The sequence below is a fragment of the Lithobates pipiens genome, unplaced genomic scaffold (assembly GCF_037356315.1).
Source record: "Lithobates pipiens isolate NorthernLeopardFrog02 unplaced genomic scaffold, aLitPip1_a1.2 Scaffold_18, whole genome shotgun sequence".
Lineage (NCBI taxonomy): Eukaryota > Metazoa > Chordata > Amphibia > Anura > Ranidae > Lithobates > Lithobates pipiens.
The window spans coordinates 302,729,625-302,748,121 of NW_027507758.1; the positions used below are offsets into that span (position 1 = coordinate 302,729,625).

Here is an 18,497-nt window from a genome sequence, read left to right on the forward strand (position 1 = left end):
ATAAATCGAACTAGAATTTTATATTAACATACTGGACAGATTTATAGGGATATTACAAATACTGTATTTGTATGGAATTTGTTTTGAGTCGGAGTAAGGTTTTTTCATAAATATAGTACAGGACAACATCATATGCTTTATTTATAGAAGGTTTGCTATTAGTGGTGGATTCTTACAGTTTTTCTACACAAGCTTTCCACAAAGAATTGTGTCAAGCAAGGTGTCATTAGTGTAAATCATATGCAAATTGTCAGCAATGTCTTACTGCAGCTTGGTAAATGCTAAAATAATACTAAAAATGATATCCAGGGCAAAGCAACGGTTTAACTTGAATCTCCCTATTTGCAGTATGATATCGTTTCCTCTGCTTCAGCCACACCCCATGCTTCTGGCATTGGTAGCTGAAGGAAGTACTTCTGAGTATGCAGGCATATGTTACTGACTCTACCTGATAGTGCTAAACCAATCACAGCTGCCACAACCTTGTGTAAGCCATGATTGTGATGATTTATAGCTCACACTGAGCTTTCCTTTCTCTTCTTATGTCTGGACAGAGCAGCAGGGTAGTAAAAGTATGGTAAGTAAATGTGTCTTTGAACATCCACATTAAAATTAACATTTAATTAACTCCTGCCTCATGTTCCTTGATGCCTTCTGGATACTGAATAGCTCTTTGCCATTGCAAGGCCACACAAATTAAAGTTAGAATAAGTTTAACTAAGGAACACATTCTGCTACTTGTGTGTTAGAATTAAACCCAGGCATTTTAAGAAAGGCAGTAAAAAGTGCAACATTGATGCACAAAAAGCTGTAAAATAGTTCTCCGTCAATTCTCTTGTCTAATCTAAATTCAATCAACTGCTATAAGCTACTATAGTTTACTGTAGTTTACACAACGTTATATCTTCTACCCTTGCTGAATAGGCCTTAACCTCTTTGAAGCATAAACTTGTGGTTTAAAAAAAAAAGCAGTTGATGGGGTACTACAATATTTCACTTTATTTTACAATGGTGGAGTTGAATGTTTATTCAACCTCAATCTTTACTAAGAGCCTATCTTTGGTATTACACTAATCATTCTATTATCTCTCCCCGTCAGCTATATGTATATATAATCAATGGGTAAGGAGGTCCAGCAGCTGTTTATAGGGTGGGTACATTATTGCGGGGAACTTAGATTCCTTTTTCCTCCACGAGATAGGGACTTATTATTTTTTTGATTCAATTTAAGAAACAAGATTAGCATTTGATTCATTTGAAAGTTTGTAGATCAGAGCACTATCTTTTTTTAGGGATATTCTGAAGATGGGTATGGATGGTCATATCTCTTATATAGAACTTTGTAAATATCTCATATAGAAAGTTGTAAAACATTTAACTACTCTTCCTTTTATTATAAAGCCTCGTACACATTGTTGGCCAACTGAGCATCTGATTTTTGTCTTAATGGTGTGTGCCCAGATCTTGTCTTGTATACTAACGGTACACAATTGTCGTGCAACAAACAGGAACATAGTGATGTACTACAAGGAATTTCAGCTCTTGAGCACCACCCTTTGGGCCCCTTCTGCTAATTTCGTGTTTGGTGAATATTGATTCCGAGCATTTGTGTTTGTACTTTCGACTTTTGTGTGACAGATTTGTGTTCTGACCATACGGAAATCTGACAACAGACCACTGTCCGCTGAAAATTTACTAGCCTGTCATCCAACATTTGTTGGCCGAAAGTTGGACAACAATTGTCAAAAGGAGGGTATAAACGGTCAGATTTTAGGTCAACAGTTTGTCAACAGACAATCCCCTGCCAACAATCGCATTGTGCATACAAGACTTTAGGGTGTTTCCAAAATGATTCTTTCCTTAATTTAGCAGAAAAGGAAGCTTTGCAGTGAAAGTCTTTCATTTTTTCCATACAGAAAAAGGAAGGGTGGGCATCCAGTTGCACAGAAATATTTCTGCATGTTGGAAAATACTTACATACACGGCAGCATATGCTTTCCACTGCAGCTTTATTGCCCTCTAATGGCGCAGTCATTTCTCAATCAACAAGCAATGTTCATAACAGTGTAAATTTGCTGTCCCCTCAAAATAACTCAACATGCAGCCATTAATGTCTAAACCACTGGCAACAAAAGTGAATACACCCCTAAGTTAAAATGTCCAAATTAAACCCAAGGTGTCAATATTTTGTGTGGCTACCATTACTTTTCAGCACTGCCTTAACCCTCTTGGGCATGGAGTTTACCAGAGAATCCCAGGTTGCCACTGGAGTCCTCTTCCACTCCTCCACAATATTCCACCTTCCGTTTGAGGAGGCCTCACAGATGCTCAATAGGGTTTATGTCTGGAGACATGCTTGGCCAGTCCATCACCTTTACCCTCAGCTTTTTTAGCAAGGCAGTGGTCATCTTGGAGGTGTGTTTGAGGTCATTATCATGTTGGGCCCTGCGGTCCAGTCTCCGAAGGGAGGGGATCAGTATGTCACAGTACATGTTGGCATTCATGCTTCCCTCAATGAACGATAGCTCCCCAGTGCCAGCAGCACTCATGTAGCCCCAGACCATGGCACTCCCACCATCATTCTTGACTGTAGGCAAGACAAACTTGTCTTTGTACTCCTCACCTGGTTGCCACCACATGCACACACCATCTGAACCAAATATATTTATCTTGGTCCCATCAGACCACAGGACATGGTTCCAGTAATCTATGCCCTTAGTCTGCTTGTCTTCAGCAAACTGTTTGAGGGTTTTCTAGTGCATAATCTTTAGAAGAGATTTCCTTCTGGGATGACAGCCATACAGATCAATTTAATGCAGTGTGCAGCATATGGTTTGAGCACTGACAGGCTGACCCCCCCACCCCTTCAAACTCTGCAGCAATGCTGGCAGCACTCATACGTCTATTTCCCAAAGACAACCTCTGTATATGATGCTGAGCATGTGCACTCAATTTCTTTGGTTTTTACATAGCGAGGCTTGTTCTGAGGGGAACCTGTCCTGTTAAACTGCTATATGGTCTTGGTCACCATGCTGCAGATTAGTTTCAGGGTCTTGGCAATCTTTTTATAACCTAGGCCATCTTTATATAGAGCAATAATTCCTTTTTTCAGATCCTCAGAGTTCTTTGCCATGAGGTGCCATGTTGAAGTTCCAGTGACCAGAAAGTGAGAGCGATAACACCAAATGTAACACACCTACTACCCATTCACACCTGATACTTTGTAACACTAACGAGTCACATGACACTGGGGAGGGAAAATGGCTAATTGAGCCCAATTTTAAAATTTTCACTTAGGGGTGTACTCACTTTTGTTGCCAGCAGTTTAGACATTAATGGCTGTGTGTTGAGTTATTGAGTGTGTTGAGGGGAGAGTAAATTTACACTGTGTTATACAAGCTGTGCATTCACTACTTTACATTGTAGCAAAGTGTAATTTCTTCAGTGTTGTCACATGAAAAGATAGAATAAAATATTTACAAAAATGTAAGGGATGTACTCACGCTTGAGAAACTATATATATATATATATATATATATATATATATATATATATATATATATATATATACATATATATATATACCTTCAAAAAGTCTGTAGACTAATTGTTTTTATTTCAAGCACACCATGATCCTTAAATCATATGTGCATTATGGCTGGTTGTATTTACATAGATGTCACAGAGTATGTTTTGAATCTCTAAGGATAATTTCAGAACACATAGGTATTATATATTTAAATGCTACTGACATTTTAAATATTTTGGCTGATAATCTCATACTCTTTTAGGGCAAAGAAATGAAAAGCTGTTGTATATAGTAGGAAATATTTTCTGAAGGCTAAAACCATCCGGAATAAATTGGGAATTCTATTAAATAAACATGGGAGCTAAATCAAAGTAATGTATTATTTATTAACATAGCATAGTAACCTGCACTGAAAGATGGTTGGTGATGTATCTCTTTTATGACTTAAAAAAGTGCCTCTTAAACTGTCTGAAAAACAGTTCAGATAGTAATGCTGTAATGGGAATGGAAATATTTTAGTGATATGTGAAATTGCTCTTTGGCTGTGAGCCAACACATGAAATGTTAAGCGGTTTTATAAAGTAAGTAAAATGTGCCTCAATGGTGCTATGCAAAAACAGTGTTCATATATTGATAAGCAACATTATGGAAGAAGACTTGATTTTTACAGCACAGATACTTAGCAGATTTTTAAATAACTTCTTTGTAGTGTCAGCCTCAAATCCAGCATAGCTAGGCATATCAGAATTCCCTTATCACTACTTTAAAACCTTTCCATGTTTAATAATTTATAAAGAGGTTAGAAACACTATGATTGTTATAGCTCCATTCCTTATAGCTTTAATTGTATCTAGCTTTTCATTATAGTGTAATTGCATTCAAAAGTTTTCTCTTTTCATTCAGAGGTTTTTCTTTTGTATAGAGAGGAGCAAAGTTACCAACTGACCAAAGTGGAAAATCTAATCCTTTCAGATGCAGTTGCTATTTGAGTATTTGAACAGCTACAGGATACAATAGCCTGCATAGCTTGTATTCAAACAGCTGATAATACCATAGCTAGCAGTGTAGATAGTCTATTCACACCCTTTAGCAGGATGAAGGCAAACAATCTAAAAGCGTTTGGCTAGCTTTAGGCCCACGTCACACTGGAGATTCTTTTACTGGCCTCACCTTACCAAAGACAAAATCATTGAGTTGCAGCTGGTCCTTTACCTGATGGAAGCTCCTCCCTGCAGAATCTCAATATCTTTATAAGGAAGAGTGATGGAGGGACATCATGGTAGTTTGACACCATTTGAAAAAGTGTGTAAACAACTATTAATTATGTTGTTGATGAGTTGTCTCTAGTGTTATATAAGCCCCAGAACAAATACTATTTGGACAATCTACCCAAAATAAACCATACTACTTTTTTCAGTTTTTTTATGCTGTTTATGTGACTGGGGCAGAAAGGCAGAGTATATACCCTGAAATGGTAACACAGGTAGTAGTATAACCCAGGAGAAAAAAAGTATATAACCTTTTCAAACTCTATTAAAAATAAAAATGTGATAGGCACTTGGCATAACTGTTTTAAACTCAGTTCTTACTATGTCAGTTTGGCAATGGACTTTCTAATAATTATGTGACATATGTTATTTTTATCTTGACATATGTGAATTTTGCTACACTATTAATTTGTTAATTTAATCCACAAATACACTGAGAATTGTTTGCAATGTAAAGTGATTGACTTTCATCTTAATTTCATGTACAAAAATGTTTTAGTCCATAATGCTGTTTAATAGATTAAAATGAAACACATTCAGAAGGAGAACATAGAAAATGTTATGCTCATATACACTTGCACATCTACTTAGCTAACAAAAAATTACACAAGTGAACCTCTGGGATTTTAGGGGGAAAAAAGGGTGTGGGGTTGCTAGTTTATCAGCTTAATTACTAAAATACTTAAAATAAACATCCAATTAACCATATAATCTGTATAACAAGTTTGAGAAAACTATGGCAAGCTACTATATACCACTGCTGGAAGCTCACCTCCATAAATTAAGCATATGTTTGCTTTTAGCCCTAATATTTTTTTAACAAAGATTATACAAGCAATATTATGGCATTTGTGAATTTCGATTTTTTATGTTTACATAAAATAAATAGATTTATTTGTGCAGAATAGGATTCTTGAAGAGTAAGATTCAGAATAGAGTTTGACATATTTGTCACATTAAACACTAAGTATGCAGTTATTAGTTAATAATAACTTAGTTGCAGTAAATCTAGATGTGAAAATGTGTCGTATCAATCATTATAAGTATCATAGACAAACAATTTTTGGTGAGAGCCTCACAGGACTTGCATTTCAAAACATCAGAATATTGAAACAAGTAAAATGTAGAGAACATGTGACTTTTGACAGTTACATATCAAGATAAAAAAGTCCATAACTGTCAAACAATCACAGTAGTAGATATGTTACCTGGCTATGACAAAGAGCACACAACTGACACCCAAGTAAGCCAGCAGAATATACATCCATATATCAGGGGAAAGAGGATTCAGGAAGGAGAAGACGCCTGGGTTTGTACCATTAGGCTTTCGGTACAAAATACTTATTCCAAGAGTCATAAACGGTTTGGTGAAGTCGATAACCTGTTCTCGCACATAGGTAATAGCCAGTGGTGCAACTGCAAGGTCAGCTTTCTGTTGATAAAAACAAAAAAACACAAAGATAGTGAGTGACTCAAACTAAGCAGAAAAACGAATTGAATTCAACTCAGAAATGTATAAAAACAGTTTACACTAGTAGTAGACAAAACACCAAAGTAATACATGCCATACCATTTTAATTGTGAGCTTATATATCTGGCCCTACATAGATGATATCCAAAGTAAACATGAACACAGTAAGGTTCGTTTTTTTTCTCAAATTCAAGCTTTTTTTGTGCTGCAATGCATCAGTACTGTAAGTGTCCCAGGATTTTGGACCTTGTGCTGCAGTATATATGACCCAGGAGTGGCAGTGGGGTACTGGACCCTAAAAAGCAACTAAAATACTGATATTGTCAGGTGGCGAGATCTCTGCATGACAGTGCATGTATAAATCCAGGCTGATATAATTCTGGCAAGAGGTAGCAACGCTAGAGCTGATGCTCAGGTAAGAAAACACTTAACACCAATGCAAGGGAAACTGTTACTAACTTCCAATGCTGAGGGATATGTATTTTAGTGCCACTGACTATCAATGTAGGGGGGGGGGGCACATTTCACTGCCACTGATCACAAGTGCAGGAGGTTAAATTTTACTACCACAGACCATCAGTTTAGGGGGGTTAAACTGCATTGCAACATACCTCCAATCATGGGGGGTTTAAATATCACTGCCACTGATCACCAGTACTAGCAGGAGTAAAGTAGAATTGCCACTGACACTGCTGCTGGGGGCTTTCATTGCGACCACTGACACCAATGCTGAAAGTTACCCTTATGCCGCGTACACAAGATCGGACTATCCAGCAGACTTAGTCCGACAAACCGCCGGACTTTGCAGCGGAGGTCCGCTGGACTTTCCGAATGAGCGGACCTGCCCACACACGACCGGACTTTTCCGGCGGACTTTTGAAATGAACAGACTTGCCCACACATGGAGAAAAGTGGCTTCAGGTAGATGGGACTAGCAAAGGAAGTCAATGTCACTGCCTCCATCGGTGAGACTGACACCTCGCTGTCCCCGTCACCTGGTATGGATTTAAGGGGGAAGCCCTACACCAAAAAAACGGTGTGGGGGTCCCCCCAAAGCCCATAGCAGACCCTTATCTGAGCATGCAGCCAGCCGGTCAGGAAAGGGGGTGGGGATGAGTGAGCGCCCCCCCTCCTGAGCCATACCAGCCACATGCCTTCAACATGGGGCGTGCTTTGGGGAAGGGGGGCCCTGCGGCCCCCCCACCCCAAAGCACCGTGTTGATAAAGGACAAGGGCCTCTTCCTGACAACCCTGGCCGTTGGTTTCAGGGTCTGCAGGCGGGGGGCTTATCAGAATCTGGAAGCCCCCTTTAATAAGGGCGGCACAGTGGTGTAGTGGTTAGCACTCTCACCTAGCAGTAAGAAGGTCACTGGTTCAAATCCCAACCATGACACTACCTGCCTGGAGTTTGCATGTTCTCCCTGTGCCTGCGTGGGTTTCCTCCGGGTACTCCGGTTTCCTCCCACAATCCAAAGACATGCAGGTAGGTTAATTGGCTTCTGTCCAAAATTGGCCCTAGTATATGATTGTGGGCTCCTTGAGGATAGGGACCGATGTGGGTGTAGCAATGTACAGGGAAAGGGACCATTGTAGACACTCACTCAGGTTGAACTGGATGGACTGGTGTCTTTATTCAACCTAACTAACTATGAAACTATGAATAAGGGGGCCCCAGATATCGGCCCCCCACCCTATGTGAATGAGTATGGAGTACAATGTACCCCTACCCATTCACCTGGTGAAAAAAGTATAAATAAAAAACACAACACAAGGTTTTAAAATAATTTATTAGACAGCTCCGGGGGTCTTCTTCCGTCTTCTTCCGAGTGGGACAAGACCCCCGAAGTCGGAAGAAGAACCCCAGATGGTGGTGGCGATGAAGGAGAAAGCTGGGCTCCTCCACTAGTAAAAGAGCTAGCAGAAGATAGCAGAGCAGTCCGGCAAGAAGACCCCATCAAGACGGAAGAAGACCACCGGAGATGTCTAATAAAGTATTTTAAAAACCTGTGTTGTGTTTTTTTGTTTACACTTTTTTCCCCAGGTGAATGGGTAGGGGTACCCCATACTCATTCACATAGGGTGGGGAGCTGGAATATGGGGCCCCCCTTATTAAAGGGGGCTCCTGGATTCTGATAAGCTCCCCACCCGCAGAGCCCGACAACCAACGGCCAGGGTGGTCGGGAAGAGGACCTTGTCCTCATCAACATGGGGACAATGTGCTTTGAGATGAGGGCCAGCAGGGACCCCCTTCCCCAAAGCACCCCCCCATGTTGAGGGCACATGGCATGGTACGGCTCAGGAGGGGGAGGGCGCTCGCTCATCCCCACCTGATTTCCTGACCAGCCAGGCTGCGTGCTCACATAAGGGCCTGCTATGGACTTTGGGGGACCCCCACGCTGTTTTTTCGGAGTAGGGCTTCCCCTTTAAATCCATACCAGGCAACGGGGCTCGCGAGGTGTCAATCTCGCCGATGAAGGCAATGACATTGACTTCCTTCGCTAGTTCTGTCTACCTGGAGCCACGTTCAAAATTAACTGACTTTTCATTTCATCCGTGTGTGGGCAAGTCCGTTCATTTCAAAAGTCCAGCGAACTAGCACACAGATGGGCGGATTGTCCAGCGGACAATTTTGAGTCAAAACTTCTTTCTAAGTCCGCCAGAATTTTGGGAATAAAAAGTCCTCCGGAGCCCCCACACAGTCTGATTGACCAGAGTCCGCCGGATAATCCGATCGTGTGTACGCGGCATTACTCTCAGTGACACCAATGCCAAGGGTATTAATGATGGGTATTACTCAACTCCCAATTTCTCTCAAACCAAACCATACATAAAATTCTGTCTAAAATATAGCAGACTAAAGGGAGGATGGTGCAACACTAGTCAGATGCCATGAAGCAACACCCACTTGATTTACCACACAGATTTTTGGCTATACCCACAAGCAATTGGAGGGGGGGAGGTAAATACTTTCACATATTTTCTGACAAAAGAGTTTTGGATAGATATATAGTAGTATAAAAATGGTGAGAAATCATAACCCCTTTTGGAGCCCTAGAAAAATCTAATTGGCCTTCCACGATAAGTACACTTAGATGGTATGTAGTCTAACACTGTAGGTGGTTTTGGTAAAAAATCATATGATCTGTTCATTATTAAAAGCAGATACATGTATTATGCAGGTAAAGTATGGCATGTGAGAGGTGGCTTCCGCTATCAGTCTGATTGTCATCCCTTCTCCCGTTCTACCTTCTGGCTTATACCTCTGCAACCTACCTAAAGCCACCATTGGCCCTCTGCACACGAGGGATAACTTGTAAAGGGAAGGAAGATGCAGCGGCCCCAGTCTGTCTTGGTGAATACCCTTAAGAAGCAGTTTGGGTGTTTGAGAGAGGAGGTGCCCCTATTGAGGGAAAACTTGCAGAAGATAAGGAAGAGGACAATGGCAGTCAAAAGTCTCATTGGAGGATCAACTCCCTCCTTTATCTGAGACACTCAGACAGCATAACAGCTGGCCAAGGACACTAATAACAGGATCGAAGATATGGAGAACCGTCTTCACCAAAACAATATTTGTATAGTAGGCTTGCCTGAATGTGTGGAGGGCAAAGACCCCACTGCCATTGTAGAGAGTTGGCTTTTGGAGCTATTTGGCAAAGATGCATTTATGCCTTTCTTTAAGGTGGAGAGGGCTCACTTCACACCAACTCCCCCGTCTCAGCCAGGTGGTTCATCTAAATCCATACTAGCCCAGCTTCTCCACTATTAGGGCCAAGAGGCAGTGCTCCACCATGCACAGGATCGTGCCAACATCCAGTTCAATGGAACCAGAGTGTCCATCCTGACTTCTCAGCAGAAGTCCAGCAAAACAGAGCTAAGTTAGGCTTAAGACAGGCCTACATCATCTCTAACTGACCTACGCAATGTTATACCATGCTAAACTTAATATCATAGCCAGAGGACAAATGCATTGCTTCAAATTCACAAAAGATGCCTTGGCCTAGCTGGACCGTAATGAACAAGCCCTCCACCATCAATAAGGTGATGATGAAGGAGACTGAGTTCAACTATTTTTTTCAGACTTCAGTCATAAGATGTGCCTCTTTCCATTTTAAATAAGTTTCTTGATGCTCTCTGGCTGGGAATAATATTGCAGTTTGAGCTGGGAACCACATTCTGTTGGTTTCCTACCAGATACCTACGGGATAGTTGATGCTACATGCTCGGTTAACTTTTTAGATAACGGTTCTGTCCAATTGGCAGCTGCTATCTTTTTTTTTTACTTTGACTCTTATTTTTTGTGACCATTTCAGTATGCATGGTCTAACATGGGTTGGCACCATTGTGCCTTTGCATTACCGAATTGGAACACCTGGAAGAGCTGTTCTGTGGAGAACAGTGAAGGTTCTCTGCACATAGACTTTGTTTCTGTACACTGCCTGGGTTTGTCTGTGAAGTTACTCCAATGGCCTATACTTTATAATTTAGGCTGCTTGTCTGCTCCATCTGATCTGGTACTGACTCATTTATTATTTTGCAAACCTACATGACTGAAGTCTTAGTGATGTCTTGGAACATTAGGTGGGGTTCATAGCCTCTTAAACATACTATGATCTTCTCCTATATATCTTATATCTTCTCCTATGCATTCCCCCACCTTTTACTAATGTGGTGCTCCAGCTTCTAAATGGATTAAGAATGTCAGACAATCCTGTGAGCAACCAATTCCTAGATGCTAAAACGTACATAAAATACCTAAAGCTGCTAGCGTTACACACGTCACATATATCATGCAAAAACAATTATAAATATATATACGTTGCGCTAAAAGGTATGTATAAGAAATGCACAGTACATAAATGATCTCAAATAAATAAATAAATAAGGAACCAGTGAATTATAAATGCGAATACACATATATCTTACTATGGATATAGTTAAAATGCCTAGGCATAGCTGTATCACAAGTCAAAATTTAAAATATAAAATTATATATATATATATATATATATATATATATATATATATATATATATATATATATATACAGGTATATATTAAAAAAGCACCAATATATCAAAGTGCTTCTGTGTTTTCATATAGTGTCCAAATAGATCAATAATTGCCATGCTTTCATACAGTGTCCAAATATGTCAATAGTGACCGTGCTGAAAAACAATGCTGTGATTTAAATCATATAACAAAGTGCACATGTGCATGTAAGTAGCGACCAATTGCGTCACTAGTTCTGTATTGATAAAGATCCATGTAATCCAAAAGCTGTGATCCAAGCCGTGCTAAGGTGTCATCACTCAGGTGCCCCCCTTAGGTAATAAATGCTCACCTTGGAGCATAGAACTTTGCAATTAAGCTAAGTCAAAATACGCATTTGAACCCCCTCTATGATAGTATTGGGCTCCTGGATTACTCAGCATACACCAACCGGGATATGAAACAGGAAAAAACTTGATAGTTCATGAATGAAACTTGAATGAATGCTGATTATTCAGAGAATTACCGTATTTATGTTTATTGAGGATTTTTTTTTTATGTACTAACGGTTAAGCTTCATACACACAATACGGAAATTGGATGAAAAATACTACTTTTGAAGCGTTCGTGCATATGAGCGTATCATTTTTTATCTTTTTGGTGGGGGAGTGGATCTTGGGTGGGAGTTCCCACACTTTTTTCCCCAGGACTTGACCCCTAGATATATGTGTATTAACATTTATAATTCACTGGTTCATTATTTATTTATTTGAGATCATTTATTTACTGTGCACTTCTTATACATATGTTTATTAGCACAGACAGCGCCTGAACAAGTACAAAAAATTATGGACACATTGGTTAGATACTCCTGGGCTAGCGCCTGCAGATCTAATTATGGACAAGTTGTTGTGAGTTAACACTGAGTGACAATGCAATCTATAGTATGTGCTCAGATTTGGTTCTGCATATGCATGTATGTATCAATCCTGACAATGCAGCTGTATACTTTCTAAGTAACAACTCAACTTTTTGCCGTTGTTTTTGTTTGACTTGATTCCAACCCACTTTGACAGTGTACTGTATTGTGTTGAATGACAATTCTACGGTTCTAACATTCAATAAAGTTTTTTCTTGGATAAAAGAAAAATTATTTAGCTGTCACCGACCTAAATGTACCTACTGTTCCTGAGTACACATACTTAAAATAAAATAATAACCATTACTCTACGTTTCACTACCATTGCTTTTTTGACTTTTTTGTCCCTAGATAGCATTATGTAATATATCATAGAAATTTGTAATTGATTACCTTTTAAATTGATTTATGTGATTTTTTTTTAAACTATATTCCCACAAAACTCATTCAAATATATTGGTTCAACTTATTGACCATAACCCACAATAGTATGTAATCACAATTTGGACCCAAATTAACAGTCCATGAGCAATGCCAAAATTTAAAATGTGTCTTTTTTTTAAATATATTTCATTAAAAACACATTTTAGGAATGCTTAAAGTCTAAGTTTACCTAAACTTATTGCATCTCTTGTGCTGCTGTGTCCTCCTTTTACCTAGGGCGACAATACTATTTCTGCTTAGGGATACGCTCTGGGAGGATTGTCATTCTGGGATTAAAAGTCACAGAGCCACCAGGTAGAAAAACTGTATTTGCTGACAATCATCACATTTATTTTAAGTACTGCCATTTCAAACACGTCAAATCTGTCTAATATAAGCTTTAGTTCACTGCATACCAGGACTCTGTTTGGGAAAGGCAAACACTGGGAAGCAAGCAGGTTCTACTGCATAACACAACACTTTTAGTCTTATACTAGGAAATTGTATACAGGAGAAATTACTAGAACAAAGACCTTTTTTTCTCTATTTGTTGTTGCTCTTGTTTTTTTTTATTACCAATGATTTTTATTGTAGAAAAGGAAAAGTTAGAACAATTACAAATAGTATATGAGTAGCTGACTTTACTTAGCAGATGCAAATCAAGTAGAATCATAGCTCACATTCAATACAGCCAAAATGAAAAAGATAAACAAAAAAATAAAGAGAAAGCTAAAATGAAGCCCTCATTCCAACAAGGACATAGCATACATAATTGTTGAAAGTAAACATATCAGTTGGGCCATATATGTGGGTACAAAATAGCCAGAGAGTTATACAAATGGGAGCGCCAGTAAAAAGCAATAATACAATAAATAACACTAAATAACATGTATGCCAACTTTTGGCTAGGAGGTGTCTCCTCTGGCAGATCCATATAAGATAAGAACAACAGGAACATTAGTGTCAACTGAATTCCTGTAATCTGAGCAAGCTTAGTGGACACCCATTGCCAAAGGAGTTTAATTGCATTGCAACTACAAACAATTACGTGCCCCTATCCCAAGAATCTCTAAAGCAGACCTCTGGCACTAAAGGATAATGTAGATTGGCAGGGGTATAATACCTTCTGGTGTGGAGCTTTTTTTTCTTTTTTTTAATTATTTTTATTGAGTTTTATGGCCCATACACACGGTCGGACATTCCGACTACAAAATCCGTTGGATTTTTTTTACGCATTTTTGCCCAAATTTGTCTTGCATACCCATGGTCGCACAAAGTTGTTGGAAAATCTGATCGTTCAGAACACGGTGACGTACAACACGTATGATGGGACTATAAAGAGGGCAGTAGCCAATAGCTTCCATCTCGTAATTAATTCTGAGCATGCGTGGAACTTTGTCTGTCGGAATTGTCTACACACAATCGTAATTTAAACAATCAGATTTTGTTGTCGGAAAATTATAGATCCTGCTCTCATCTGCCCACACATGATCGGATTTTCTGACAACAAGACAAGATCCGATCGTACATTTTACGTTGGAAAATCTGACAGGGCATTACACCTTTAAACATACCAACATTCAGCTACTACAATAGAAATTGCCATAAATTGGCCACGCAGGGCCGTGTAACAAAAACACTTACTCCTAGCTATCTAATGAGTCCCCCTCAAACCCCCACTCAACCAACCCCAACCCCAAAAAAGGGTGAATTTTGTTGTTGGTGCAGGAATGGCACAGGAATAAATAGGAGCTGTTGATTGCACATGGAAAAAAAAATCTTTATTTATTCTGGACTGTAATGAAGGAACTGCATTTGATTTCATAATCTCGCAATTTTTTTTGTATATTCACTTTTGTATTCACGAATTGTCACTAATATTGGGTTTGTTATATTATGAATTTTCACTTAGAGTATAAGTTGATATATTTAGGGCACTGGAAGTAATTAATTGATTTATGTCACAACACTCTTTTGGTAAATAATTATTTAGCACTGGTGGTATTATATATATATATATATATATATATATATATATATATATATATATATTGTGTAGGAGCACAGTGGTAAGGAAGAATACCCACATGATTATTTAAATATTTTTGGTAGCTGGCGCAGTCCATATTTTGTTGTATACCCCCCTAAGTGAAAATGTCCAAATTGGGTCCAATTAGTAATTTTTCCTCCCCAGTGTCATGTGACTTGTTAGTGTTACAAGGTCTCAGGTGTGAATGGGGAGCAGGTGTGTTAAGTGTTAAATTTGGTGTTATCACTCTCACTCTTTCATACTGGTCACTGGAAGTTCAACATGGCACCTCATGGCAAAGAACTCTCTGTGGATCTGAAAAAATAATTGTTGTTCTACATAAAGATGGCCTAGGCTATAAGAAGATTGTCAAGACCCTGAAACTGGGCTGCAGCATGGTGGCCAAGACCATACAGCAGTTTAACAGGGCAGGTTCCACTCAGAACAGGCCTTGCTATGGTCAACCAAAGAAGTAGAAGAGTACATGTGCTCTGCATCATATCCAGAGATTGTCTTTGAGAAATAGATGTATGAGTGCTGCCAGCATTGCTGCAGAGGTTGAAGGAGTGGGGGGGGGGGGGTCAGCCTGTCAGTGCTCAGACCATACACTGCACACTGCATCAAATTAGTCTGCATGGCTGTCATCACAGAAGGAAGCCTCTTCTAAAGATGATGTACAAGAAATCCTGCAAACAGTTTGCTGAAGACAATCAGACTAAGGATATGGATTACTGGAACTGTGTCCTGTGGTCTGATGAGACCAAAATAAATGTATTTGGTTCAGATGGTGTCAGGCATGTCAACCAGGTGAGGAATACAAAGACAAGTGTGTCAAGCATGGTGGTGGGAGTGTCATGGTCTGGGGCTGCATGAGTGCTGCCGGCACTGGGGAGCTACAGTTCATTGAGGGAACCATGAATGCCAGCATGTACTGTGACATACTGAATCAGCGCATGATCCCCACCTTTCGGAGACTGGGCCACCGGGCAGTACTCCAACATGATAACAACCCCAAACAAACCTCCAAGATGACCACTGCCTAGCTAAAGAAGCTGGGGGTAAAGGTGATGGACTGGCCAAGCATGTCTCCAGACCTAAACCCTATTGAGCATCCATGGGGCATCCTTAAATGGAAGGTGGAGGAGTGCAAGGTCTCTAACATCCACCAGCTCTGGGATGTCATCATGGAGCAGTGGAAAAGGACTCCACTGGCAACCAGTGAAGCTCTGGTGAACTCTATGCCCAAGAGATAGCACAGAGCCTCTAAGATGGCACAGTCTGAATCAGTGAGTTTCGGCAACCTCAGGCTATCCAAAAGGGTCTCCAGGGAGAAACATCATAGTGAGACATAGGAGAATAAAGTGTTGTATAGTATCTCGTAAATTCCGCTAAAATGTCCCATGGGTTAGTAAATAATCCCCCCAGTAGTTTTTATCGCTGGGATAGCAGAATTGATTTTATGCTCGCCCACCAGCATGGCAAGTAGCTTGCAATTTTTGTCTCCCTGTGTGAAAAGAGACTCAGCCTTGTGTCTACACTCGGTATGTGCCAGTTCCAAGCAGTGTACAGAGAGAAGACACCTGGCCTCCAAAAGTGAGGTAAAGGTTTAATCCATTGGATACTCAGCATGTTCCCCCACCCATCCCTGTTTCCTATCTTGTATTTCCTTCACCAATCTATGATGATCCTTAGAAGCCATTTAATTAGCCGAGACACATTCTTGTCTAAGTATAGCTTTGAAAGCATCCCAGACTGATGGTGGCCTGGTAGAACCCTCATTAGCAGGCCAATAAGCAGAAACAGCGGTGTGCAATTGCATGGAGACCTGGTCTACTTGCAACCAGTCGGGGGACATCTTCCAAGTGCCCCTACCAGCTCTAACAAGAATTACTAGGCCCACCAAAAGTGGGGTATGAACAGATACCCCCGGCCAATTATGAAACATCTCCCACTATTGACAGAAATGCAGAGTTGCCAAAAAACATATCTATGTGAGCAGAGGACTTTTGGGTTCTAGAAAGAAATTGCCAAGAGGCAATCTGAGTAGAGCCGGGCCTATTAGAGTTGGATGAGCCCAGTGTGGCATCTAGAATGTTGTTAAAGTCCTCCATAAACATTAAAGGGTGCTGGGCAAAGGGGGGAAATTTCGGCAACAACTCATATAATACCTTAGATTGAAATGGGGGTGGCACATAAACATTCACAATAACCATATTATGATAGAAAATATCCATTACCACTGCCAGCTGGCGACCTCCCGGATCAGAAATCACCTGACAGATTGTACAGAGAACAGATTTACTAACAAGAATTGATACTCCCCTAACCAGGGGAGAATAGTTGGCATGCAGTGCATGCTGTAGCCAAGGTCTGTGCAGGGCCATAATTCTTCTTCTATTAAAGTGAGTCTCCTAGAGGAGTACTACATGTGGCGTTAGTGGCTTAAGATATTAAAAAAACTGAAGCCCTTTTAAATGTATCATTTATTCCTCTAGCATTCCACGAGACAATTTAACAGTACTAGTCATGGGTATAAGAACAATAAGTAACATCTAGGATATGTGAGAAAAAGGTAAGATACCAGGTGACCTTAAGGACTAACAAAACAGCAGCGTAGTAGAAAGGTAGGGATGTGCAATAGCCAAAGAAGAGAAAGCTAAAACTAAAATAAATGTCCATCCCTGCTGCTTTCCTAGAAACTAAAACAAAAGAAAAATAGTTCTAGTATACAGCTTTTACCCATAACTTAACTAACAAAAATAGCAGTTCAACCATAGCTCCAAGAATCAGCTGTTCTGCTGTTGCCATGAAGAACCTCCATGGGAGACTCTGCAATATCAGTCAGGAAAAATTTAACAGGGCCCCAACCAGAGAGGGGCTAATCAAGCTCTCCGGAGACAAAGGGTAAGGCACATACCAGCTGGTAGAATGAGTAAGGGACTCAGGACAACCGGTTCAGACTAAGTCAACTTTGACAAATCTCAGGAGAAAAGATAACTCTAGTGCAGAATTCGTAGAAAACATTCAAAAAGTAAATCCAGCAGTGGGAACATCCATTCAGTTCCCAGGTAATATTATGGAATAGCTTCCAGCCAGTCGCATACCTCCTATCGTGTGAAAGAATTTCACAGCACCATTATGCTGTACTCTGAGCCTGTTGTGGTAAAGCATACTATATCATAGGTCTTTTTCTTTCAAACGCTTCGGGAATATCAGTGAAAGCATGCTGTCCTCTCTGGGTTTCTGCCAAAAAATCTGCGAACATCATAAATCTCATATTCTCATATCACAATTCAGGATGTTTCTTGGCTTCTGCCAGTATCAGGTCCCTGACTTGGAAGTTCAAAAACCCCACAAGGAAAGACCTAGGAGGTGCACCAGGGGGGCGATTACCAGTGGGAGCTCGATGGGCTCATTCCACAACATAAGTTGCAGGGAGATCTTCTAGAGCCAGTAGTTTTTTAAAGAACTGCACAGCAAACACAATTGTCTTAGCACCCTCAGTCCCTTCAGGGAGTCCCACCACCCGCACATTGTTTCTCCACTGCTGATCCTCCATGTCATCTGCTCTGTGCTGCAATGCCCTTACCATATCCTGGAGATCAGTTAGCTGAAAACAGGATATTTTATAGGAGTTTTACAGAGCTCACGGGAAGCATGTCCGACCTTACTCACATCCCGGTCAAGCCCCAGATGTGGAGCTTAACCACTATCTTCTTCACCGCCATGGGTCGTGTATATTTATGCATGTTAGAAAGCATATCTGAACAATTGTCAGAAAGCATGAATCAGATTGAGACAGAAGTACAGTTAAATCACACGTGTTTAATAATAATAAAAAAAAGGTGAAAACATATCCAGATTCCAGG

The 18,497-nt window shown here is 40.2% G+C and overlaps 1 protein-coding gene across 2 annotated transcripts in view; it reads right to left on the reverse strand.

The window, feature by feature from the left end:
• GRIK2 (glutamate ionotropic receptor kainate type subunit 2) overlaps positions 1-18,497 on the reverse strand; it is a 984,426-nt gene that overhangs the window by 265,175 nt on the left and 700,754 nt on the right. For both annotated transcript variants that reach the window (XM_077487191.1, XM_077487190.1), the window contains one exon: positions 6,006-6,229. In XM_077487191.1, coding sequence (XP_077343317.1) covers positions 6,006-6,229 — 224 coding nt within the window. The remainder of the gene's footprint in view (positions 1-6,005; positions 6,230-18,497) is intronic.